Source organism: Botrytis porri (genome assembly GCF_014898465.1).
Source record: "Botrytis porri strain MUCL 3234 chromosome Unknown BPOR_003, whole genome shotgun sequence".
NCBI classification, from domain to species: domain Eukaryota; kingdom Fungi; phylum Ascomycota; class Leotiomycetes; order Helotiales; family Sclerotiniaceae; genus Botrytis; species Botrytis porri.
Window position 1 is genome coordinate 1,434,031 of NW_024066077.1, and position 26,803 is coordinate 1,460,833.

The 26,803-nt window shown below is 33.3% G+C and overlaps 4 protein-coding genes across 4 annotated transcripts; 2 read left to right on the forward strand and 2 right to left on the reverse strand.

The window, feature by feature from the left end:
- Positions 1-126: 126 nt before the first annotated feature.
- EAF01_002486 (uncharacterized protein) lies at positions 127-1,355 on the reverse strand (the record flags this gene model as incomplete). The annotated part of the gene is made up of 3 exons (XM_038910739.1): positions 127-847; positions 901-1,231; positions 1,286-1,355. 3 exons carry the CDS (start codon positions 1,353-1,355, stop codon positions 127-129), a joined length of 1,122 nt encoding a protein of 373 aa, XP_038773661.1.
- Positions 1,356-14,747: 13,392 nt separating this feature from the next.
- EAF01_002487 (uncharacterized protein) lies at positions 14,748-15,095 on the forward strand (the record flags this gene model as incomplete). Its single annotated transcript, XM_038910740.1, has 2 exons — positions 14,748-14,861; positions 14,931-15,095. The coding sequence occupies 2 exons, from the start codon at positions 14,748-14,750 to the stop codon at positions 15,093-15,095; spliced, it is 279 nt and encodes a 92-aa protein (XP_038773662.1).
- A 3,835-nt stretch (positions 15,096-18,930) lies between these two features.
- On the forward strand, positions 18,931-20,529 carry EAF01_002488 (uncharacterized protein; the record flags this gene model as incomplete). The annotated part of the gene is made up of 1 exon (XM_038910741.1): positions 18,931-20,529. One exon carries the CDS (start codon positions 18,931-18,933, stop codon positions 20,527-20,529), a length of 1,599 nt encoding a protein of 532 aa, XP_038773663.1.
- A 420-nt stretch (positions 20,530-20,949) lies between these two features.
- On the reverse strand, positions 20,950-23,170 carry EAF01_002489 (uncharacterized protein; the record flags this gene model as incomplete). Its single annotated transcript, XM_038910742.1, has 4 exons — positions 20,950-22,640; positions 22,673-22,730; positions 22,757-23,062; positions 23,099-23,170. 4 exons carry the CDS (start codon positions 23,168-23,170, stop codon positions 20,950-20,952), a joined length of 2,127 nt encoding a protein of 708 aa, XP_038773664.1.
- Positions 23,171-26,803: the final 3,633 nt, after the last annotated feature.

The window sequence follows — 26,803 nt, forward strand, 5'->3', positions numbered from 1 at the left end:
CCCAGTCGTACTTGTGGGGGGCCAATTTTTCTGTTTCTGAATCATCATCTAGATCCGAAAGCTCAGGTTCAAATACATCATGATGCTCTTGGGACCACCCCATATCCCACTCCACAAATGTCCTCCTTACTTTATGGCATCACAAAATTCCTTGCTATACCATTTATTTGCACCACTCTTTCCTTGAATGCTATGACTGTTACCTCCTCCACGTTCATATAGCTTAATAACCCTCTCTATGGCCCATACCATGGGAGCCCAATCTTCCTTCTTGAAAGTTGGGGGGCAAAACTCCAACATCTGCTCTTCGGCCGTACCGGGACCGCTTAGTAGTCGAGGGTTGCGAAGAAGTTCTACCCACCAAGGATAGTAGCCAGCCGTTTCCCAATCAATAATTGCGGTGACCTTCCACTTTTGATCCGCATTGTCATTCGAGCCATAGATATTCATATTATGCAAGTCGCCATGGGTTAGAACATATGGTCCACCCTTTGGGAAGTCTGCTTTGACCTCAACTATATTTTCGTCCACCCATTTGACCCAATTGTCCCGTGTCGCTGGATCTTGACGCCCAGTTTTATTGCGCAACCAAAGTTTCCATAAAGGGCCTTTGCGTATCGCAGGAGTTAAATTTTCCAGCCATTCTTCTTCATTTCGCCCTGTATTCACACAGGGAAATCCACCGCATTTTCCAATATAGTTATCACGAAGTTCTCCGCCATCTACTCTTCCCATGTGAGGACTAGTAAATTGGCGAATGCTTTTGATATGTTTTTTAAGATCCGTTGTAAGATCTTTGTACTGTTCATCGCAAATATCACGCAACTCTTCCACCGGTTTTCCTTTGCTCGAGACATCATTGTAAAACTGAACTTTTCATCGCCACCCCCAAATCTGTACATTTCCACAAGGGGTAAACCTATATTGGCATCCCGAAGAAATTTCTGTGTTGTATAGTCCACCGACTTGCCATCTTTGGCAATGTTTATTTCATCTTTCAATAGCCACGGCCCATCTGGTCCGCCAAGTTCCCATAGGGCATTATTGTGTCTAATATGTGCGATCTTTACGCGTGAAGTGTATCCATCTCGGGCCATGCCATCATCCAATCCACAATTGTAGCAGAATATTTCACCTCTCTGACGTGGTGCGGATTCCCAGCCCTTGAGTTCACTAACTATCGTGCCATGAACGGTGTGAACAAGATCTTTGGGGTCTACCCCGGGATGAACTACAATATTAACGATTGGTATTAAACTACTGTATGTGATGAACATTTACCCACATGTGTTGTCAAATTCTGCCATGTGCTGAACAACCCTAGGGGTTAGTTCTGTGACCTTTTCCTCCTCCATTGTGGATATAGATAGAAAATTGTAGCTCTAGATGAATTGGTGTATAGCAAGTGTATGGAATTGTGAAGAGAAGAGAATGTACTTCACAAATGATATTTGAGTATGAAAAAGAATAAAGACTAGATATAATAATAACAATAATAACCCTATATAGCATCATTTCATATATTGATACCTTAAATGTCAAGAATATAACCAAAATAACCTCAACTAACATTTTTAACATTTCAATCTCAACTTTTTTTAATAATGTTGTTATTCTAATCTCAATTTGATTTAAATAAAAAATTGATATTAGCATATTAAAATATTAAAATATATATAAATAATTTCTTGTTACAACGGATTAGTAACAGGCTGTAGAATCACCAACGTATAGGCTATAATGGTACTATAAGCCTCGGTGATTCAGCTGCAGTATACCGGGGGACGCTAGGCACCCAGGAGAGCCTCAGGCACGTATATAGTATTAGTCATAGGATACCCTAGAAACATAGGACATAGTTCCCAGGACAATAGGTCCTAGGAAAGACAGAACACAGTAAGCAAGAAGGCTTCACTAGGATTAGTAATGTCCCAGGGGATTAGCCCCAGGACAAAAGAATAAGCTAGGACACCAAGAGTCACGGGATTAGTGTCCCGTGATGGACAGCTCAGGAACGACAGCGCTCCAGGAGCGCCCGGCTGTCCCAGCTGTCCAAGTAGGACGAAGATCTATATAAGGGAATGGGTTTCATTACAATGTAGAGCTTCGTGCTCAAGAACAATCATTAGTTTCATTACTATAGTTACGAGAATTGCAACCAGTTACAACCTTATTGAATTCCTACTTGAAGTCTAGTCTAAACCACCTCGAGAGATCTCTAGACACTTCCACGTGACCCTAGAGGCAGCTCCCGTAACATTTCTATATAATATAATAACTTTATCCTTCTTTTATATTAAAATTATATTAGATATTTTAATCTTAAAAATATATAATATTCTGATTTTAAATTGATTTAATATTCTAATCTCAAATTGATTTAATATTCTAATCTTAAAAATTATATATTATTTTGATTTCAAAAACTATATATCATTTCAATCTTAAAAGTTATATTCTAATATAATATAATATAAAGTATATTGAATAATTACAAATTACAAATTCATAAATTTAAGATTTTTTTTTAATTTCTTAAATTCTAAAATATCTTTATTTCCTTTTTCTTTTTATATTTTCTTTTCTTATCTTTCTTACTTTTCTTACTTTTCTCTTCTTCTTCTTTTCTTTTTCTTTTCTTTTTCTTTTCTTTTTCTTTTTCTTTTTCTTTTTCTTTTTCTTTTCTTTTTCTTTTTCTTTTTCTTTTTCTTTTTCTTTTTCTTTTCTTTTTCTTTCTTTTTCTTTTTCTTTTTCTTTTTCTTTTTCTTTTCTTTTCTTTTCTTTTTCTTTTCTTTTTCTTTTCTTTTTCTTTTTCTTTTCTTTTTCTTTTTCTTTTTCTTGTTCTTTTTCTTTTTCTTTTCTTTCTTTTCTTTTTCTTTTCTTTTTCTTTTTTCTTTCTTTTCTTTGTTCTTTTTCTTTTTTTCTTTTTTCTTTTTCTTTTTCTTTTCTTTTTCTTTTTATTCTTATTCTTATTTATATTCTTAATTGAAATTAATGTAACGAACCTAATAAACGTTTAAAGATCAACCTTAGAATTAAAAACTACAGAATTAAAGAGAGTGTACTATAGAGCTATATATGTAATTGGTTTGGAGCTTAGTGTCGTACTAGCTCGATTGGACGCGATTATGTATATATTATAACATTATCTTTCCCTTTTAAAGAATTTACTTTGAATTTGTTTTAAACAAATGACTTAAGTATAAAATATGATTAATAAAATTTATTTTCATTATCATTATTATTATTTTCATTATCGATTTTTTATAAAATACCTTAAAAGGTTAGATATATTGTTATCAAATGAAAAGTATTAGTAAAAGCTTAACGTGGTTCATATACGAGTGGATCATATTACCGAATGAATCACTTCATTTCACATACAAAATTCGTCTGTGTGTAACCGTGCACTTCCCTTATTTATTAATATAAAATCTCAGAAATCTGATATATAATATTTAAATCTATAAGAATTTTAAAAATCTAATTATATTTTGAAAATTCGAATGAATATAAGAGTTATTATGAAATTAACTTCTCTATAATGAAAAGCATGACAATTTCAGTAATATAATAAGAACTTTTATATAAAAATTCGATTTCTGAATATTGATTATTTTATTATTATTAATAGCTTTTTCTTTCTCAAAAAATATTGATTTATTATTAAAATATGAATATTAATAAAACCTTGAATTTGGTGTGATTTTGAAGTGATTCATTCAATTACGGAGGTACCCGCACCGCAATATGGATTATAAGATAAACCTAAGGTCTTGGTGTTGGAATCTATAAAAACAATATTATAGGGATAATTGAATTAAAGAGTAACTAAAGATAGTAGTTATAGGTTATTTAGTAAGTATAGGTTAGATAAGTAGTAATATTATGTAGATTATAAGGCAAGTGTTATATGATAAGGATAGATAGGATAGATAAGCTATTCAGGCTATTTATAAATAGATAAAATAGATAATCTATTTAAGCTATTTAGATAAAAATGAAGGTTTATATAAAGAGAATAGGTTTTATTATAATGTAAAGCTTTATGCTTAAGAATAATTATTAATTTTATTATTATAGTTATAAGAATTGTAATTAATTATAACCTTATTGAATTCCTATTTAAAGTTTAATTTAAATCATTTTGAAAGATCTCTAATTACTTTTACATAACCCTAGAGGCAGCTTCTATAACACTTTAAGCACCCTTTCTACTTTAAGTATTAATTCGATAAACCATCGCTAAATATAGCAATTAGAAATATCGCTATAGGTCAATCTACACTAGTAATAAACATCAATAATGTCAAAATGGCTAATACTCTACAGAAGATTACTATCAATGAAACCCTTAAGATTGTCTTATTAAATAAATATCAAGGTAATCGATAGGAACTTAATACTTTCCTTTTATAACTAAAAATCTACTTCTGATTCAATAAGGATAAATTCATAGCCATAGAATCTAAGAGCATATATGTTACGGGAGCTGCCTCTAGGGTCACGTGGAAGTGGCTAGAGATCTCTCGAGGTGGTTTAGACTAAACTTCAAGTAGGAATTCAATAAGGTTGGTAACTGGTTGCAATTCTCGTAACTATAGTAATGGAACTAATGATTGTTCTTGAGCACGAAGCTCTACATGTAAGGAAACCCTTTCCCTTATATAGACCTTTGCACTCTGCGATCCCATCGATCCCACTCACTGAGAGTAGTGGGCGTAGTGGGATCCCACTGATCCCATTGATAATAATCGGTGGGACTGATGGGATGGTCCATCACGTGATACTAGTCCCGTGAGTCTTGTCGTCCTGTCTTATTTCCTGTCCTAGGGCTAATCCCTTGGGAGCTTACTAATCCTAGCAAGACCTCTCTTGCTTACTGTGTCCTGTATTGCTTATTCTTCTTAGGACCCTACTGTCCTAGGAACCATGTCCTATGATTCAGTGTATTCTATAACTAATACTATATACATGCCTGAGGCTTTCCTTGGGTGCCTAGTGTCCCCCGGTATACTGCAGCTGAATCACTGAGGCCTATAATACCATTATAGCCTATAAGTCAGTGATTCTACAGCCTGTTACTAATCCGTTGTAACAATATAGACTATATTTTATTTTAGAAGAAAAGTAAATAAATAGATTTAATTATATTTATAAGATTATTTTAAATATAATAAATAAGATTATATATAATTCACTCAAATAATCTTTAATAGTTTTTAAAGGATTTAAAATAAAAATTTATAGAATCTTTAAAAACTCTAATAAACTAGAGGTAGTGGAAAATAAAATCTTTAATTTTAAGTAGATAGAATTAATATTAAAGTATACTATAGAATTTTAAAAATATGTAGAAATAATTAAATAAAATGAAATCATTATTATAAATTATTATTATAAAGGATTCAAACTAGAAGTGAGATTGAAGTTAAAAAGATCTATTGAAAGTGTAAACTTGAATAATTTAATTTAGAACTTTATTAAATCAAATAATTATCTTTATCAATATTAATAAAGTTAAAGATTATACAAACCCTAAAGAAATTAAAAGTAAGGGCGTTATTATAAGAATAAAAATAGATCATGTTATAATTTAGAGGGATATAAAAACCCTATAGAACTCAATACTATATACTATAAAGATAGGAATAATAATTCGGAAAAGAAATAAAGATAAGAAAATAACTTATACTTTGAATATAGAAAAGTAGGGTATTAGACAGTAGAATATCGAAGTAAAAGAATAGAGGGTAAAAAGGGTAACTTTAAGAATAAGTTCGACAAGGGCCAACTTAATACTACCTTTATGTTACAATTGTATACTATTAGTATAATAGGGCTAGCCACACCATTATTAGTTTACAAAAAAGAGCTTGAAAAAGAAGGAGAGGTTGAAGACCTTTTATAAGTAAACAAGAACCTATAGTTAGAAGAATCATAGTCTATTCGAGAAATTGACCAATGGAACCGTTGTATATAGAAATTTGGAAATATAGATAAAGGAACTATAAACGAGGACCTTAGTGTAACAAATATTAAAGAGAGTGAATCATATAAGGTTCAATATATTAATCAATATCAAATTCTATGATTTGAAATTATTACAAATATATTATTTGTAAAAAGGATTAATATCAATTATCTTCAATGGTTAAACAAAGAAAAGCTATAGAAAGTGTTTTATCACCATATATTTAAAAGAAATGAGGATTAGATTTTATTTTTATATAGAAGAATGAGGGAAGAATACTAGATCCAGGCTCAAGCCATATTACCACCACCAGTTATGGGTACAATAATGAAAGTTATTCAAGGGAACTACCAGTACATTCTATAAAGGGATTTACTTGATGATAGAGTTAGATTAGGGATAAATGCTGTTTATCTAGAAAAGAAAGAATCTCGATATATAACATTTACCAATAAGATTATTTAAAATAGTAAGAATAAGTAAATTATATTATAACTGAATACTACAGAACAAATAGAATAAATATACTACAAAATCAAAATAAATGGACAAATATAGTTAGTTATAATAGATTTAGGGGTTATAGGAAATTTTATTGTACCAAAAGCTATAAAATACCTGGGAATTCTACTCCAAGAGAAATAAGAATCCTACCAATTACAGTTAGTTGATGAATAGTTAGCAGAATTTGATGGAAATGTTTCTCAAGAAATACAATTAGTATAAATGAGTATAATCCAATACTTAAAGATTATATAGCTTGATGTTATATTATTAGGCCAATAACAGATCATCCTAGGAATGCTATGGTTAAAGGCACACAATTCTAGAATAAATTGATCACAAAAGATAATAATATTTGATTAGTATAAAAATAATTATAAGGATATATTCAAGATATTTGTAAGATGGAATACATACTAAGGGGAGTTGAATGTGAACAATCTTAATGATATAGGACACCCAGTTTAGAATCCTTCATTAAAAGCAAAGGCTAGTATACCTCCTTTATAAATATAGAAGCCAATGATATAGTACGAAATCGTAATTAAGGTAAAGGAGTCTATAATATTAGAATAGTATAAGAAATATAAATATGTTTTTAAAGAATTAAAAAATTATAAGACTTTATTAAAATACAAGCCATAGAATTATAAGATAATATTAAAGGAAGGCAAGATACCTATGTATACTCTAATTTATTTAATATTAGTTAATGAATTGAAGATACTTAGGGAATATATTGATAATAATTTAGTCAAGGTATAAATTAGGGAATTTATATCCCAAATAGCAAGTCCAACTATATGAGTATTCAAGAAAGATGGTATTAAGAGATTAGTTGTGAATTATAGAAAGCTTAATGTTACGGGAGCTGCCTCTAGGGTCACGTGGAAGTGTCTAGAGATCTCTCGAGGTGGTTTAGACTAGACTTCAAGTAGGAATTCAATAAGGTTGTAACTGGTTGCAATTCTCGTAACTATAGTAATGAAACTAATGATTGTTCTTGAGCACGAAGCTCTACATTGTAATGAAATCCCATTCCCTTATATAGATCTTCGTACTCTGATGTTGGTTGGAGTTTCTTGGAGTCCTGGCTCCCAAGGACCTCCTTGGAGCCCTGGCTCCTGGGGACTCCACCACGTGACACTTGTCACATGGCATTCTGTTACCCATCGTAACACTTAATACACTTATAAAGAAAGATCGATATCCATTTCCATTAGCTATAGAATTAAGAGATCGATTAGGCGGAGCTACAATATTCATCAAGATGGACCTGCGCAACGAGTACCACTTGATTAGAATAAAGGAAAGCGAGGAATGGAAAACCGCTTTTAAAATAAGATACGGGTTATACGAGTATTAAGTTATATTATTCAGGCTAACTAATGTACCAGCTATTTTTATAAGACTTATAAATAATATACTATTATAATACTTGGATATCTATTATATATACTATTTGAACAATATCCTAATATATTTAAATAATAAGATCTAATATATTTAAATAATAAGATCTAATATATTAAAAATGTTAGTAATATTCTTAAAAGTTTAGTTAAAGTTGATTTAATATATAAACCAAGTAAATATAAATTTTATGTTACGGAAATAAAGTTTTTAGGATTTATTATATCAAGTTAAAAGTTTAAGATGAGTAAATATAAGGTTAAAGTAGTACTTGAATGGAAGCAGTCAACTATAATTAAGGAAGTATAATTATTTTTAGGATTTGTTAACTTTTATTGAAGATTTATTAAGGGTTATTTAGGGATTATTACATCTTTAATTATATTAATTAGAAAAGATTAAGAAAGTTTTGAATAAATTATTAAGGTATAGAAGTCTTTTGAAATACTTAAATAGATAATGGCCGAGGAGCTAATACTATTGACATTCAATTCTAATAAACAAATCATAGTGGAAACGAACTCCTTAGATTTTGCTATAGGTGTAGTTTTGAGCCAATCAGGTTAGAATAAGAAATGATAATTAATTGTATTTTACTCTTGAAAACTATTATCAGTCGAATTGAATTATAAAATATATGATAAAGAATTACTAGTAATAGTCGATGTATTTAGAGAATGGTAAGTTTATTTAAAAGGATTAAAATATTCAGTATAAGTGTATATAGATTATAAAAACTTGATTTACTTTATTATAATAAAGTAATTAAATAGACAATAGGTTAGATGGTCAGAGATTATGGCTAATTACAATTTCAAGATTTCATATATTAAAGGATTAGAAAACGCTAAAGCCGACGCTCTTAGCCGAAAACTAGAATACTAAGAAAATAAGTCATACGTAATATTCAAGAAAGAAGGCGAATTACTGGTTTATAATGTATCGCAGCCTATAGCTACTTATATATTAGAAGATAATCATCTCAGAAATTAAATCTAATTGTATTATAATAAGGATGCTATAGCTATATGCATATATAAGATAATAAAACCAGGATTTATAATAGAAAACGAAATTATATATTTCCATGAAAAGGTATATATTTCTAATCAAATAATTAAGGAATTTGTAATGAAATAATACGGATTATTGGCACATGAATATTAAAGGATTGTGAGAATATTCGTAAAATTATAGGAAATCAGTTACTTCTTATAAATAAGAATGATAATTGAAAAAGTTATTGGAAATTGTGATATCTGTATATGAAATAAGTCCTCTAGATATGCTCTATATGGTCAGCTCTAAACCCCAGATATATCTTCTCAGTTATAGAAGTTTATTACATAGGACTTTATAGTCAAACTACTACTCTCGAAAGATTTTACTATAGGAGTTAAGTATGATGTAATACTTAATATAATAAACAAACTAATGAAATTTATATATATAATATTATTCAAAAAAACATAAGATATTAAGTAACTAGTATATATATTTTTTCGAATTATAATAAGTATATATGAAGTATTAAATAAAATAATTTCGGATAGAGATAAGCTTTTCACCTCGAAATTCTGGATTATCTTATTAGCACTTATAAGTATTAAAAGAAAGCTATCAATAGTCTTTCACCCACAAATTAATGGTTAGACAGAAAGGACCAATCAGACAATGGAAGTATATCTTAAATGCTATATAAATTATCGACAGGACAATTAAGTAGAGCTATTACTTATGGTATAATTTGTATATAATACATTGGAAATGGAAATCATAAAGATTATATTAGTATACACTAACTTTAAATTTAATCCTAAAATATATCAAATATCAATATTATAGGAAGTTAATGTCGAATTAGTAATAATATAAGTCGAACAATTAAAGGATTTATAAGAGTAGTTTACTTTCAATCTAAGATTTATATTATTTAGAATAATAGTGTATTATAATACGAAATGTAGTATAAAACCTACACTTAAAAAGAAGAATAAAGTTTATTTACTACAACAAAATATTGAAATTAAGAAATTAAGTAATAAACTTGATCATAAAAAACTAGAATTATTTAAGATTAATAAAGTAATAGAAATAATTAATTATCAATTGAAAATATTAAATACAATAAATATCCACCTAATATTCTATATATCCTTACTCAAACCAGTACCATCAGGAGTGCTAAATGCGCCATTTACAGAAATCGAATTAGTTAACCCAAATGTCATATACAACGTTGAAACAATACTAAATTGTAAATATGTTAGGGGCAAAATTAAGTATTTAATCAAATAATTAGACTATCTATATTTGGAGAATATATAAGAATTTAAAAAGGATTTTAGCTGTTCTGAGAAACTACAGGTATTTTACCTGAAGTACCCATATCTGTTAGTAAAGTCTTAAGCTTAGTATTAGATAATAGAGGCAACAAAGAATTGAAGAAGTCGAAGGAGGGGAAACCATTAGGAATGGGCGCAGCAACGTCTGCAATTCCTTTGTCCATATGCTCCTTTTCCAGCTTTTCCTTTTCTTTTAAAATATCAAGCTCATCCATAGAACTAAAACCAGCAGCTATCATTTTCTTTTCTCGTTCGTTCAGAAATCGTTATTGTTTGTGCAAACGAAGAATTTTAGCCATGGCCTCTTCCTCTTCGTTGCGAAGGCGCTGGCGCTGACAATCAATGGACTCCCAGTCGGATACGGAAGGCATTTGATTTCGCTCTTTCACATCGCAGGTTTTGCCCTGCCTACAGCATTTAGCACAACGGCCAACATTAAAACCAATTTTCATTCCAATACAACATTTATTGGATTTTTTACAATAAAAGCATACAACTATTTCGACTCCTAACCTTTCAATCCACTAACCAAGGGATGTTTGTTCTATTTGTTTTTTGGTATGCTTAATTGACATATTGAAAGAAAGAAGTAGTTAGTTAATTAGTGAGAAATTGATATAAGGGAACCCTACTATATAGACGCTTAGAACAAGCGCTAGTCTAAAAAGGGGATAGTGTTACAGAGGTACCCGCACCACAACATGGATTATAAGATAAACCTAAGGCCTTGATGTTGGAACCTACGAAAACAGTATTATAGGGATAATTGAATTAAAGGGTAATTAAAGATAATGGTTATAGGTTATCTAATAAGTATAGATTAGATAAGTAGTAGTATCATATAGATCACAAGGTAAATATTATATAATGAATAAATAGGATAGGCAAGCTATTTAGACTATCTATAAATAAATAAAATAAACAATCTACTCAAGTTATTTAAACAAAAACAAAGATTTATATAAAGAGAATAGATTTCATTATAATGTAGAGCTTCGTGCTTAAGAACAATTATTAATTTCATTATTATAGTTATAAGAATTATAATTAGTTACAACCTTATTGAATTCCTATTTAAAGTTTAGTCTAAACCATTTTGAGAGATCTTTAGCTACTTCCACATGACCCTAGAGGCAGCTCCCGTAACACATTCGGTGATATGATCCACTTGTATATGAACCACGTTATACCTTTTTTAAATAATCTTTAAAATATTGATTATTAATTATTTCATTTAGGTTTTTATTATTATTATTATTATTATAGAAGTTAGTAGGAGTAAATGTAATAATTGAGATAGATTCTTTTCAATTTCAAATGTTTTAATATGGATTAAATAGGTAGGATTATATCTAATAGAAAGCATTTTTGTATTGAATATATTTGTTTTTCTTATATAATTGAATTCTTTTAGTAAAGGAAAACTTGGGTATTCTGGTGTAAGGTAAGATTGGGGTGTAATTGGCTTTGTTCAAAGGAATATTAAAGGTATTAAGGATATTAAGATTACTAATATTCATTGAATTATAATTTCAAAAGTAAAATGGATTTTGTAATAAATATAAGGCTTTAGATTTACTAGAATAAAATAATATAAGGAATTTATTTACTATATATATAATCAGTTATTATATAATCTAAATAAAGTTGGGATATAAATAGAATAATGAAAATTATTAAGAAAAACAATTTCTAAGAATAATATTAAGTTTATTACAAAAGGTTGAGATTTTATTCAAATTAGATTAGTTCTAGCCTTTTACTTTATAAAAAGTTTTTTCAAATTTCGTAATATAAATATATAAAGAATCGATTCCTTATTTAAAATTGAATAGCTTATTTTCAACTTTCTATATTTTATTTGAATTGTTATAGACACATATAAATTGATCTAGAATTATTATATAATTTAAAAGAATATTTTAATTAAAAAAAGAAAGTTGAAGTAGTATTATAATTTATATATAAGATTTAAGATTGAAATAAACATAATAAAATTAAGTAATAGAATTGTTAATTATAATATTGTTTATTTATAGTTTTACTTAAATCAAAAATAATCATATATCAAATTTCTAAAAACTATTATTGAACTTTTTGAAATTAAAAAGAAAGGGTTTTGGTTGAGAAGGTATTTGAGTGGTAAAAATATACTTGAAAATTAAAGAGTATAGAAATAAGATTTCATTTTATTAATAAATCATTTTGCTACGAAGTTCTATAATTGTGAGGTTTATTGAATTATAATTTGTAACTAAGAAATTAAGGATAAAAAAAGAAACAACACCTTTAAATAATATCAAAAAGATTTATATATAAATAAAAAAGTAGGAGTGATATACTTAGATAAAAGTAAGCGGAGTATATATAAAAGCTTTATTTATAAATATATACTAATATTATTCCATTTCTTATTTAAAAAAGCTTTTAATAATATAATAAATCTAATAAATATTTAAAAATTAATCTTAAAATTAAAAGCTATAGAATTAAAAAGAGTATGCTATAGAGCTATATATGCAATCGGCTTGAAGCTTAGTATTGTACTAGCCCGATCGGACACGATCACGTGTATACCGTGACAATTAGAATATTAATATCCCTATAAATTTAAATTAAATTAATACTTTTCAAATTAAAATTAGAATATTAATATCCTTATAAATTTGAATTATACTAATACTTTTAATTGAGATTAGAATATCAATATTCTTATAAATTTAAATCAAATTAATACTTTTTAAATTGAAATTAAAATAATAATATTTTGAAAATCAAAATGATTTGAAATAGTATGTACTAAATCCCAACTAGTACTTTTGATATTTGAGGTACTAATATATGAAATGATACTATATAGGGTTATTACCGTAATAATAAAGGTTCTTACTAACTCTTCTTTATCTCATTACATTAAAAAGAGAATAAAACCTTTCATTATAAATAAAACGCATTCGAACTATTCTTTATCGCCTTTAAAGGTCTAGATAGAGACTATTCCGTACGAATATAATAAATTTTTATCTTAATAATAAATTTAATATTTAATAACATGAGTAATAAAAGTCTAACATTAATAACATAATGGTTTTTAAGCGTTATAAATTATTACATTAAGATTATAATATATAATAAATATATAATATAAGCATGATTTTTATATGATTTTATATCTTTTTCAAATATTTAAAATTCTTCAAAATCTTCAAAATTCTTTTAAAACTCCTATTAAAATTCCTTCAAAATCTCTACCTCATTATAGATACTATAACGTGTTTTATTAGTATACGACTTATATTACTATACGACCTACTTTTATTCTAATACCTACTTTTATAAACTTATTAAGTAATTAATTAATATACGAATCAAATCGAGATTCTATTTATACATTATAGTGAATTAATTTATGTATTCTATAAGTCTAAGCTTCTTATATAGTACTATTTATATAGTACTATTCCTAATCGAGCCTAGTCTACCCCCTGCTAAGCGCATTACCTATAATAAAATAATTATTATTATATTTTATATTATATATCGATTAACTCTCCTTTATAAGAATTTTATTAATTAAATAATAAAGCATTAATATTTAAACTTTAATTCTATAGTATAATAAATATTGAAATGTCGTTCTTTAAATATAGTCATACTATTATCGATTCGAGAGCTGTATTGTGAGTGAGAAATTTCATTGACTGGCCACTTTCGTATAAGCTTCGAGTGTTTGAGCAAAGCTTATATGTAAGGTTAATTGGGCTAGCGTGCATCTTAGTATAGATCGTTACATCTCCCCACATTCTCGGATGCGAATGAATACTAATAATCACCGGTACTTTCATGCAACCACACCCTCCGTCGTATGTTCACGCCCTCGATAAGTGGGCTAATCTCAAGAAATCAAGTGCTGTAGGGTTTAGACCCTAGCTTCAATACACTGGCATCCACTTAAAGTTTGTCAAGTCATATGCGCAAAGGACAGAAAACAGTGAGGCTAAATGTTTAAACCCACTGTTTAGAACTTGCCTGCCCTTGTTTCAACTCAAACCCCGAGTCCGAACTCTCATCTCATGAGGTTCGGCTTTGGGTGATCATCGGTCCGAATCTATGCATGATGAAGATGGATGGTTAAAGAGAATTCAAAGTCGACAGCTACGGATACCGTCAAGGTGTTATTGAGTTCTAAGGTGGGGAGGCAGGAATTCTGATTGGCGGCTTTCTACGGTATAATAACGGGTGACATATAAGAACACCGATGCCAGGATGGATTGTGTACGATTTTGGGCAGGAAGTTGTCGATGCAGGTATCTATCCCGGCTTCATACCAGCCCATGGTGAGATCGAGATTATGCGAAAAACCCGAATAGATCGTCGACTGTGGGAAATGTGTATAAGACGACTTCTCTCAGCTGAAAGATACTCTCCATATCAACTACCTCTCCAACGACATCCAAACCACAACCTACACTTCACCAATCTTATCCAAAGTCCTTTTCACTACCGTCAAAATGGTCCGCATCTCCTCTATTGTCATGTACTTCCTTGCGAGCGCTTTATCAGTGCAAGCATGCACCTATTGTCAGTGCGAGTTCTCAAATGGTGATCACTACTGTGTCTACTCGGTAAGTCCTAGAAGGCTTTAAGCCTATCTATGATGGTGCAATCGCCCTGTGTTTTATCATTGTGAATAGGATGCTGAAATTGGCAACCTCGATTGCCCCACCTATTGCGCTCAAGCTCATCGCGCAGATGGAACAGATAATGCAGATGGGCCTGGGACTGCATGCACAGCTGGAAGATACAAGTGCGCGAGTGCATTCACAGCTTTGGACCGTACCCCATGTCACAAGCTATAAGGCTTCGGAGCGGATGGAGAGTTCTAAAAGATGCTTGGGGGAAGGGTTCCATGGGGATCGCACTATTGTGTCTCAAAACTCCCCTCATTTTGTAATTTTTGCAGAGTCGGATGGTCGAGAGTACGGGGTAGAGGGTAGAGGATAATCAGATGCTGCGATCAAAACGATGACTTCACAATTTCTGCTTGAATAATTTCTTCACCGTGAGACATAACGCTAGTTACAATGAGTTCACAACTGCCACAGCCAGAAAATAGTGATGTCAAGTCTAATGAATGCTCAAATTTGTCTTTCTTTTCCGAGCATGTATGTAAATTGTAATGAAGTTGTTTCTTGCCTCTTTTTGTGGTTTCCGATAAGTGTATCAGACACTGATCTCTTACTTGGAAAGCTGGTTCCGTAACCGTGTAGATTGTCTTCGTGAATTCAGGAGTACATCATGAGATTGGGAGTATTGACACAAATGCACTCAATAAAATCAAGTGTGGGTGCGGATTAAAACACATTCATGTAGACAAAACACAACCCATAGATTCCTTCTATGTACGCTGTTTCTATGCCTAGGTATTGTTTATGATATGTCCTTTATTAAGAGCAGATGTATCTTACATTCAAAGATACGATAACTAGTAGGTAAAATATATATGTATATGAATGAATATCAAAATCAAGATCATAAATAATATTAATGAAGAAGATAAATGTATACTATGTAGATAGTTATATATTATGAAATTAACCGATACATACACTCGATTTAATAACTCTTTTTTTTCATATCTCATTAACTTAGATAGAATTTCAATTGCAATTTATTATTATATATCTTCAATTTAAATGAACTCTTTAGAATAATTTATTTCTTAGTTAAATAAACTAATATACTGTTACGGGAGCTGCCTCTAGAGTTATATGGAAATGGCTAGAGATCTTTTAAGATGGTTTAAACTAGATTTCAAATAGGAATTTAATAAGGTTATAATTAATTACAATTCTTGTAACTATAGTAATGAAATTAATGATTGTTCTTAAGCATGAAGCTTTATATTATAATAAAACCTATACTCTTATATAGACCTTTATTCTCTATTATTTTATTAATCCTATTCATCAAGAGTGATAAGAGTGATAGAATCCCATTAATCCTATTGATAACAATTGATAAGATCGATAAAACGACCCATCACGTAACACTCCTTTTATGACTTTTAATGGTACTACTGCTTATTTAATCTATACTTATTAGATAATCTATAACTATTGCTCACCTTATATTTACTATAAAGTAAATAATAATAAAAAATAGGTATTTATCTTTTAATTATTAATTACTTATCTGATTATCTCTATTTTTAATTACTTTTCAATTCAATTGTCCCTATAATACTGTTTTCATAAGTTCCAATACCAAGGCCTTAGGTTTATCTTATAATCCATGTTGCGGTGCGGGTACCTCCGTAACATATACTAACTTTCAGATGTTCTCAAAGCAAAATTATTAGATTAAAGATAAATATAAAATTAAAATATTTCTAAACTATTTTTAAATATTTTCGAACTTTTATCTCGAAATTTTCAACTTAATTAATGAGAAATTAAAATACTTAAAACTTACACTAATTTCACAATTAAGTTTTAAATTGAATTGAATTCTATTTAATAAAGATATTATAAATTAAAGTTGAAAGATATAATAATTAGATGTTTTTATTAAAGCACTGAAATTTAAGGTTTTGAAAACACGTTAACGTGGTTCATATACGAGTGGATCATATCACCGAATGGATCACTTCAAAATCACACCAAATTCAAGGTTTTATTAATATTCATATTTTAATAATAAATCAATATTTTTTGAGAAAGAAAAAGCTATTAATAATAATAAAATAATCAATATTCAGAAATCGAATTTTTATATAAAAGTTCTTGTTATATTACTGAAATTGTTATGCTTTTCATTATAGAGAAGTTAATTTCATAATAACTCTTATATTCATTCGAATTTTCAAAATATAATTAGATTTTTAAAATTCTTATAGATTTAAATATTATATATCAGATTTCTGAGATTTTATATTAATAAATAAGGGAAGTGCATGGTTACACACAGACGAATTTTGTATGTGAAATGGAGTGATCCATTTGGTGATATGATCCACTCGTATATGAACCACGTTATTAAATTGAGTATAACTACAAATCGTAGGAGCACATCACGTGTATATGCATTCATCATTCTTAGGTATCCTTGGCCTATTATCTTTCACTCTGGAATTATGTGTGCTAAACGTTGATTTATGAATGAAACATTACTTTATTGCAAGGAACCAAGGCCTGCTTATATTTTCGAGTATTTTTACACAATGGAAGGAAGTTAGTATAATGCGGATTGTTGTCGTCTCTAGTGGAACGATTCTGTCGGGTGGTTTTAGATAATTTACGATACTGCCATTGGGAAATTCAAAAAACATCGATTGATGAGTATCATAGTGTTGCATGCCGTCAACCAAATATAAAGCTCAGTGTACCTTAAGTCTATTATTCAAAGGTGGCCTGCGCCAGGTATGCGGCTGGATCTCCCTGAGCATATTATTTTGATTGCGTCTATGAAGTAGAGTATTTCGAAGAGGAAGTACAAAATGGTTTCCCGAGATGAGAGATGAGAGTTCTGAGAATTCCTACGTGGTTTTCTTTTTCCCCGCGAATGGGTTTACCTAGACACTTCTAGTAATAGCTAGCTTGTGATGTGAAGACAAGTCACAAGTGTAGCATATATCTATCATGAAGCGCTATATCATGGCAAACCACCCATGCCTAGGTGTTTTTATCTCCGATCTAGACTAGCATCAACAATGAGCAGATACGTTCAAGTCCCGAGGTATGACTTATGAAAGACTTCCATCATCACCTAGCTAATTGCACCAACTAGTCGATTCTGGATATGCCAGTCATCCAGACTGTTCCAAGAAGATATAACTTTTCAACATGTATTCTCCTATGATATGGAAGGGGATATCTTTCTTGATTTGAAGTGAGATCAAATATTTCGCGCAGCAGCACTTTTATGATCACTTGAGAATATTTGCGTCGTCAAGAACAAATTCACATTTCTACAAACTCATACTACATATCCGTGAGTAGATATTTGAGATTCTCGAGGATAGTAGATCATTCCTTGATGATAGCTAATTGCGATTAACCTAGTTGAAACTTATGCAACCAGAGACAGTGGTATATATTTTGGCTTTTCTCCGGTTTCCAGAGCAAAATGATTGATTCTCCAGGTTACAGCATAGACATCTGATATTTTACAAAGCTATGGCAGAAATCTTTTATAGGTAAAAGGGCTAATAGTCAAGTGAAATAGGACACTGCTCTTGAAGGATGATATTCCTTGCAAAAAGACTCCATAGATGGAGTAGAATATTTCGGTATATTCTCTAGTCGTAATTAATAGGTAGATATTGATCAACGTAGTCACTTATGATTAGTATTGGACTCAAATTTATCTCCATTTTCAAAAGAAGCAACATCACATTGCTTTTGAACAGTCAGATTATCTCATCTAGTCTCTAGATCCATGAGAATACAGCAAATTTTAAATCCATGTGAGCCTATTCAGACTATCTTGATTCTCCGATGCCATCTACTATTACAGTCTTTATGATCGAAAAATGAACTTCTATAAGTCAACTACCCCACTTTCCGACCACCCCCTCTTTTCGACCACCTCAAAAACCACACCGCTTTGAGTAATTATAAAATTTATACTTTGAATAACTCAACAATGCTTTAATCAATTGATTTGAAATTTTGATATTATTATAATTGTGATATGAAGAATAGATATACCGAAGAAGATATCGCAGAGGCTCTTAGAGCGATTACAAATGGAGCAAGCATACGAAGAGCTAGCTTGGATTATGGTGTTCCACGTACCACACTTCACGATCGAATATATGGTGGAGTTTCGCATCAAAAAGGCGCCCAAATACTTCAAAAGTTATCTCCAATTCAGGAGAATCGACTAGCAGAATGGATATTAGTACAGGAAGCTCTTGGTACTAGCCCTACACATCGTCAAATCAGAGAGATGGCAGAGCACCTCCTTATTGTACGAGGGGAGGATCCCTCACTTGGAAAGAAATGGATACATAGCTTTTTTCGAAGGCATCCTAATATTGGAACTAAGAAGCAACATCAAATCGATTCTGCACGAGTTTCAGGTGCTACATCTGATATTATTAAGAAGTGGTTCCGGAACCTCGCAATCCCTGAAATCAAGGCTATTAAGCCGGCCAACAGATGGAATATGGATGAAGCAGGTATAATGGAGGGTCAGGGTCTTAATGGACTAGTAGTAGGAAGCACTGATCGAAGATTTATTCAAAAAAAGCAACCTGGATCTCGAATTTGGACCTCTTTTATAGAATGCATTTCAGCCAATGGAAAAAGCATTACTCCCCTTGTAATATATAAGGGAAAATCAGTTCAACAACAATGGTTTCCAACAGATTTGACTCTATTCAAGGGTTGGAACTTTACCGCTACAGAAAATGGATGGACTACAGATGCTACAGCTTTAGAATGGCTGAAAAAGATCTATATCCCTCAAACTACCCCTATTCAGCCGGAAAATTCAAGACTCCTCATTTTGGACGGACACGGAAGCCATGAAACTACAGCATTTATGTTAGAATGCTTTAATAACAACATATATCTCTTATTTCTCCCACCACATACGTCACACGTACTACAACCACTCGATTTATCTGTGTTCTCACCCCTAAAAAGTGCATATCGAATCGAACTTAATAAATTAAGTCTATTATCCGATTCCTCACCAATTGGAAAGCGCAATTTCCTTTCTTGCTATCAGAAGGCTAGAATAGAAGGTTTAACTATTCAAAATATCAAGTCTGGGTGGCAAGCTAGTGGTCTTTGGCCCAAAAATATGGCTAAACCTCTTATGAGTCGACTTTTGCTTGAAAATAGCAATAGAGAGGTTTTATCACTTAATCCTGAATCTGATGATGATCCTATTCTTCAATGGAATATATATTCATCGTTTATTCAATGGAAAACCCCTCAAAAAGGAGCCGATATCAGAAAATATAGAGATATAATGATTCAAGAGAAGGAGATCGATTTGCCAACACGAAGATTACTATTTCGCAAGATTATAAAAGGATTCGATGCTAAGGATTATGAACTCTTAGAGGCAGAGAATAAGATTAGAAAGCTAGAATATCAATTAGATGAAGCATTACCTAGAAAAAGGCGAAAGGTTGTGGTATCTCCAAATTCGAAGTTCGCAGGGATTAGAGCTATAAGGCGTACACAAATTGAAGCTGGAGATCGTGAAGATGAGGTAGATGATAGCTCTAGTGCTATAGAAAGTGATTCTACAGGCGATTTCATTGAAGTTCAATAGTTATTGAGTTATTAAAGTTTTAAGTGTAGATAATATGAATTTTTTAGGTGGTCGGAAACAGGGGGTGGTCGGAAAGTGGGGTAGTTGACTTATTCTCTAGTTTTCCAGATTGTGGCATTAACGACTAATCAAATCCAAAATCAAAATAAAATGAGATCCAATTCAAATCCAGTCAACAATATATATGTATCTTTTATTTCGTATTCATTAACAGTACTTATCTTTGTAATAAGAACATTATACCATGAATTGTCTCTACTCAAACCACGCTAGAGTCCAAGGTGCGTGGATTTATATGAGCGTATATCTATCTAATGATCAACCCAATGCTCATACAAAATCTGAAAATCCTATATCCCGTATCCCTAAAAGTGCGCAAAGAAAACTAATCACTCCCAACCCCCCACTCTCACAATTCCCTTAAAAACGACCGTGATCATTGAAGCGTCTGGAATCAGGAAGATGACCTCGAATGCCCAATGAGTTACCAGGAACTTTGTTATCCGTATGATTATTCATAATTCTCAACCATTCTTTATTGTGCTCCTCCTCTGCTTCCTTCTTTGCTTCACCTAAAAGCTTATGTGAATTATCAAACTTATCACTCCAATGAAATCCTCCTTTGCCATCTGGAACCAACTTTCTTGTTGCATCGCCTGCAACAGTAATTCGTGCCTTCTTGATGACATGTTCCTTTTTAGAAGAAGTAGCTGTTGCTTCAGGAGCAGCTCGCTTTCTAGAATTTGAAGCCCGAGTTGGATTAATCGCGGTAGCGACATTGGAGGGGCGAGTTGTTTTTCTGCCTTGATCATAGGCTGAGACACGTCTTTCAGGTGCCTGGACGGAAGCAATGGGTTTCTTGGCAGCGAGAAGCTTTCTGCTATCAACAGTGGGTTTCTGCAGAACGGGAGCTCGCATGGCTTCAGCCTCTCTAGTAGTATTTGCAGCTTCTACTTGAGTCTTCTGACGAGCCTTTTTCTTCTGCATATTGATCTCGGAAGTTTGTCGCGAAATGATTGCATTGGCTTCAGCAACAAGCTCAGTCTGAGCTTTGAACTCAGCAATGTGGCGTTCCTTATCTTCCCTGCGCGAGGTCTTTTCCTGTGCCAGAAGCTTTCTCAAACCATCGTTGGTCTTTTTCTGGTCCTCCAATTGTTTAGTCAGAACTTCATTGGCCTTTCTCTGGTCCTTCAATCTCTGATATTGAGCATCTGTCTTCTTCTTGATCCGAGCTTCATCTTCGCGGCGTTGAATGGCCATATTTTCCTCAAGCTTGCGACGTCTAACATCTGCCTGGTGCAAGCCCTTTTGAAATGCGAGATCTTGTGTCAATGCCTTATTGGCAGCCTCCAGCTCTTGTATAGAAAGTGGGATAGCAGCCATATCTGGAGCAGAAGCAGCAGAAAGAGTCTTGGTGGCCGATGCGAAAGATTCGGTGATGGAAGAAGCAGTCGCACCAATTGAAGGAGGCGACGAAACTGTTGACGAAGAATCAGAAGCAGTCGAGCCAGCTCCAGATAAGGATGAGCGAGCGGAAATGATTGCTTCAGCATCCTTCAGGGCTTGAACACCCGCAGGACCATATTCAAAAGAAGTAACCTTGAAGATTGTAAAGTTATTGTTATTACTCTGAGGAGAAGAGGAATTACCATAATTCAACATAGCATCCATTTCAGAGCTATGTGTGTTAGCGCCATGAGCGATACTGAAGAAATCGGCATCGAATTTCTCGGTATTGTTCGAGGGGGCTACGTTTTGGTTTGGAATGCCTGCCCAGGTGAAGAAGTCATCGAAGCTATCGGTATTTTGTTGTGGAACTGTATTTTCAACAGCTGGATTGTTGCCAAAGGTGCAGTTGGCATCTGCCGTGTATTTGTCGAAGTCGAAAGATTCGCGAATGTCATTGAGGCCCATATTGTTGATTGATGGATCTGGAAAAGAGAGGCCGGGAAGAGAAAGCTCGGGAAGTGGAAGCTGTTTTTGCGAAGGAGCGTCTGCATAGATGGATTTGTATGTATGAGATTTGTAAGCAGCTCTAGGAGCTTGGCCAAATATAGTAGCCGGAACACCAAATATATTGAGCGAAGTGTTGGTCGTAGCAGTGTTAGCAACTGAAAGGCGTTGACTCCAGAATTATCAGCACCGTCGAGAGAATTGGATCCTCGACGACGACGATCAACCTTCTTGGTACGTCTAGTAGCCTTATCAACATGGATATTTGGCATACCAGCGGCAGCATAGTTTGCAGCAGTAAGGGAAGATCCATGGTACCGTTGCGAGGACTCGGAGCCAATTGAAGGGGAATATTGGATGTGCGAGGAAGACTACGAGCTTGTCGATCGAGATATCGTTGAAGACCAATACTGCCAGCAGCTTGAACTTTAGCGAGACCGTGAACAGAAACTGCAGATTCAAACGAAGGATTTTCACTCAATCGTTGACGAAGAGGGTTCTTGGGAGTGGCGGTCTTCTTGCGAGATGGTGTGCTTGGTGATGCGACAATTTCATAATCATCTTGTGAAGCCATATCGGACTAAAAATGTGCATATGGATCGACAGAAGGACCAACTTTGGTTAGTGGAGTAGTTGGCGATCCAAAGTTAGTGGCATCATCGTTGGCGATAGGATTGAAATTGATCATGGTTTACATGAGATCAAATGCAGACTCGGCGGCAGCAGGATTATCCTTCTTAACATATGTGCGCTTGAGAACACCGGCTTTGTTGGTAGGTGTCTTTTGAGAAGCAGTGGTAGGAGGGGTATTCGTGATACCATTGTTCAAGCCAAGACTGCTTTGGTTTCTAAATTGTGCCTCGAAGTACACAGATTGTTTGACTGTGGTGCTGATTAGCAAGAGTTGTGATTATAGCGAATGATTTGACTTACCATAATTATCCCATTCATCTTGTCCGAGATAAGTATAATGATTTCCAGCAGCATGATTTCTGAGCTCTGTAAGGTTCATAACACGCTCAAAAGCACGACTAGGATGTCCGAGAGGGAAGCAAAGAGCGCAGACCCATCCCTTGGTGGTTTGGACGCACTTGATATCGGTGGACTTCTTTTGGGCAGAAGTTGGGGCGCTGTTTGTTTTCTGTGTTGTAGACATTTTGACGTAGCTTTGAAGCAAATTGATGAATAACAAGAAGAATAGGAGGAGATTCACAAAAAGCGTAGATGTGTCGAGTATATCAAACAAATTCGTCGTGATTGACGAAATTTGCGATAAAATTTGTCGAAGGAGTTCTTCCACGTATTCAGTGTGATAGTGACAAGAATTGAGGTCGAGAATAGGATTGGTGAGTTTCTGTTTGGGTTGAATTGTTAGTTAAGATGGTAAGAATAGGTGAGTTGCAAGTTACTGCTGGAGATTCTTTGCACTGATAATGTTGAAGTTCTTCAGTAATTATCAAATAAGATGGAGATTACAAGAATTTTTGTGTCGGTGCAGATGAAAGCTTATAAGCAAAATAGAAAGTGCTCAGAATTCTTAGTGGAAGAAGAGTAAGCCGTGTCTAAATCAGTACGGCTGGTAGGTTGGTACTGTAGACTCTGATGCGGTAGGAGGCAATTCCCCTGGGATTCGCGCTCGACGATGACAAGTAATTGATTGAACAAGTACGGCGAGACGAGAATTGGAGAGTCGTGGGTGACAGATGGTGATGCGAGGAGTAGTATTGTATACAGGAAAATGGAACCTCAAGAGAGCATAAGTTTGAACTGGCATAAACAGCTTCAACAGAGCATCTGATGGTACACAAGGAACAAGGGTATGATGGGAATTGAAAGATCGAAGTGTTGTTGTTGTAGACAGATCGTGAAATAAGGAAACAAGTACGTTCGATGAAGTCAAAGTTTCTATCCACTTGTCGTTCTTTCGTTTTCGTAGGAAGAAGAGCGAGGAAGTAAGCAGAATCTTTAGATATCAATTGTGCGAAGAAATTAAGCTAACAAAGATGAATTTCATCCATTGTCTTCAACGTGGGCTACTTTGATGCTAGGAGGCTGGTAAAAAGCTACATAGATGATATATCGTCGCTGGTATTCGAAGGTGAAATGGAGTGAAGGTCTTCGTTTAAACAATGGTGAAGGACTCTGCGATATTCACCCTACATCGCATCTTTATCTCTTCCCAGCCCCCCTTCAAAGCCCATATGATATTGAGAAGCATTATAAAGCAAAATTGTAGTCATGTTGAGTACGATGTATGTATGCCTTGTTTACTATCTCTTGGATTTCTCTCCTCTCTCGCGACCTGAAGATTTCTCTGGCTTGTTTTGTAACGTAGCGCATTGCATCACACCATCTCCATGTTCAAATTCGAAGCTCATTTATCGAAGCTCTCACAGAATACTTTTGCCAAAACAAGCTTTCAGATCCTTTCTTATTTGCCTAGTAAGCTCATTGCTAAGGGCGTTTACATTATCCCATAGCACGTGACCGACTTCCTAGAGAAGCGAAGGGGTAAACCTTGGCATTATAAGTATCAAAATGAAAAGAGTCTTTTATAGACAAGAATTCAGAGCTGCTACTATCATAATCAGGAGTTTCGTGCAATTTCAACAGGGTTTACATTCCGTACTCTATAGTTTCAACATTCAAATTGACCAATTCAATTAAGATCATTCACACATACGTTTTCTTTTTCACTTTTTCGCCAAATTTCATATTCACTTTTCAAACAATTCCCTCAAAGTGAACATATCTGACCATGAACCAGAAGATTATTCACAGACGGCCGTATAACTCCTCTCAAATGACTGAAATTCTATCAAACGTAAGCACCAAGGCAGCCACATGGATGTTATGCTTGCACTGTCACGCACAATTTCTCGCTGTAGAATCTCCAGGTACGGCTCAAAATATGGAAATTGCCCCAGAAAACTTTTGATGATCTAGACTACCAATATGCGAGGGTGCTGTAGTGTTGGAGGTAGTGGCATTATGGCGGCGAGAATCCAGAAGTGCTGTGTTGATTGGACGACACCTGTCAGTCAACAGCACCTGGGTACTTGGCAAGGAATCTTTCATTTCAGAAATAGAATAACTGCGGATGAAGTTTGTTTTTGATCATTCAGTAGTTCACTTGAGGTTCATTCGTTGTCAAAAGATGAGCAACTGTGAGAACACAATATGGATGGACGATTCTTACGGAAGCTAACACAGCTTGATCTTTGCATGCCTACTTTATCATTTGATTGATCAATCGCACTTGTTTCTTGTATCTGATGTTTCCAGTGAAACTGTTCCGCCATTGATATGCATCATCCTGGTTACGATGAACGAACGTTCCCGGCGCGACAGGAACAAGGTATGATTTCAAGAGCTAAAACATATTACATTTCTACAAACTACAACAATGAAGTGTCATATTTTGGATGGAACTACCATATAGATATATACCTACTTGAGCAAAAGCATTATCCCATTGAAATCCTACAGAACACTATTGACTCCCATAATACACATCTTTTCTGATCAAAAGCAACAAGATTAAAAGCATCAGACGCCACCACTACAAAGTATCAAGAACCCCCCACCATCAGTATACAATTCCACTTTAAAACAAGAAACTCCCAGCACTCCTCCAAAAAAGGCATCCATTCTGGCTGCCACACCCCGCTTCTTCCATAAATCCAAACCACCTCTAAGTGCATTACTACCGCAATCTACCCACCACCAATATTCAAAACACTTCAGAAACCCTAACTCCCTTCTGGATACCAATATCCTTTCACTACCCCCTCCCCATATCATCCTCTATACCTAAAACTATTCCTCTCTTCTCTCTTCTCTCTCCCCCCAAACCTCTTTCCAAATCCTCACACCTCTCAGCCGGCCCAAAATCCTTCTCCCAAACCTTCTCACCTCCTATCCCTTATCCCCACCAAAAACAATCTTCCCCAATCCCTTGATTCCCAATCTCTCCACCCCTAAAGCGAAAAGTCGAAAAAATTCCAGCCAACACCACCAAAGACAAAACCCATCACCACCTCTTCCCAAATCCAATCTACCTACCTAGTATGTAAGCCGTACGCAATACACTCCAGCCCTATCCATAGTACAACACACATGGATACCAATTCCGCAACCCTTCCTCCTCTCCTCTTCTTTTTCTCCCTCAAACTTGAATCCCAATCCCAATCCAAGTTCCCCCTCAAAAGTCAACCCTAATAAATTTAACACCCATCCATCCATCTACACCACACCCATAATCTCCCACCATTCCACTCCATCCACAACCAACACTACCCCCAACAATGCCATACCCCCA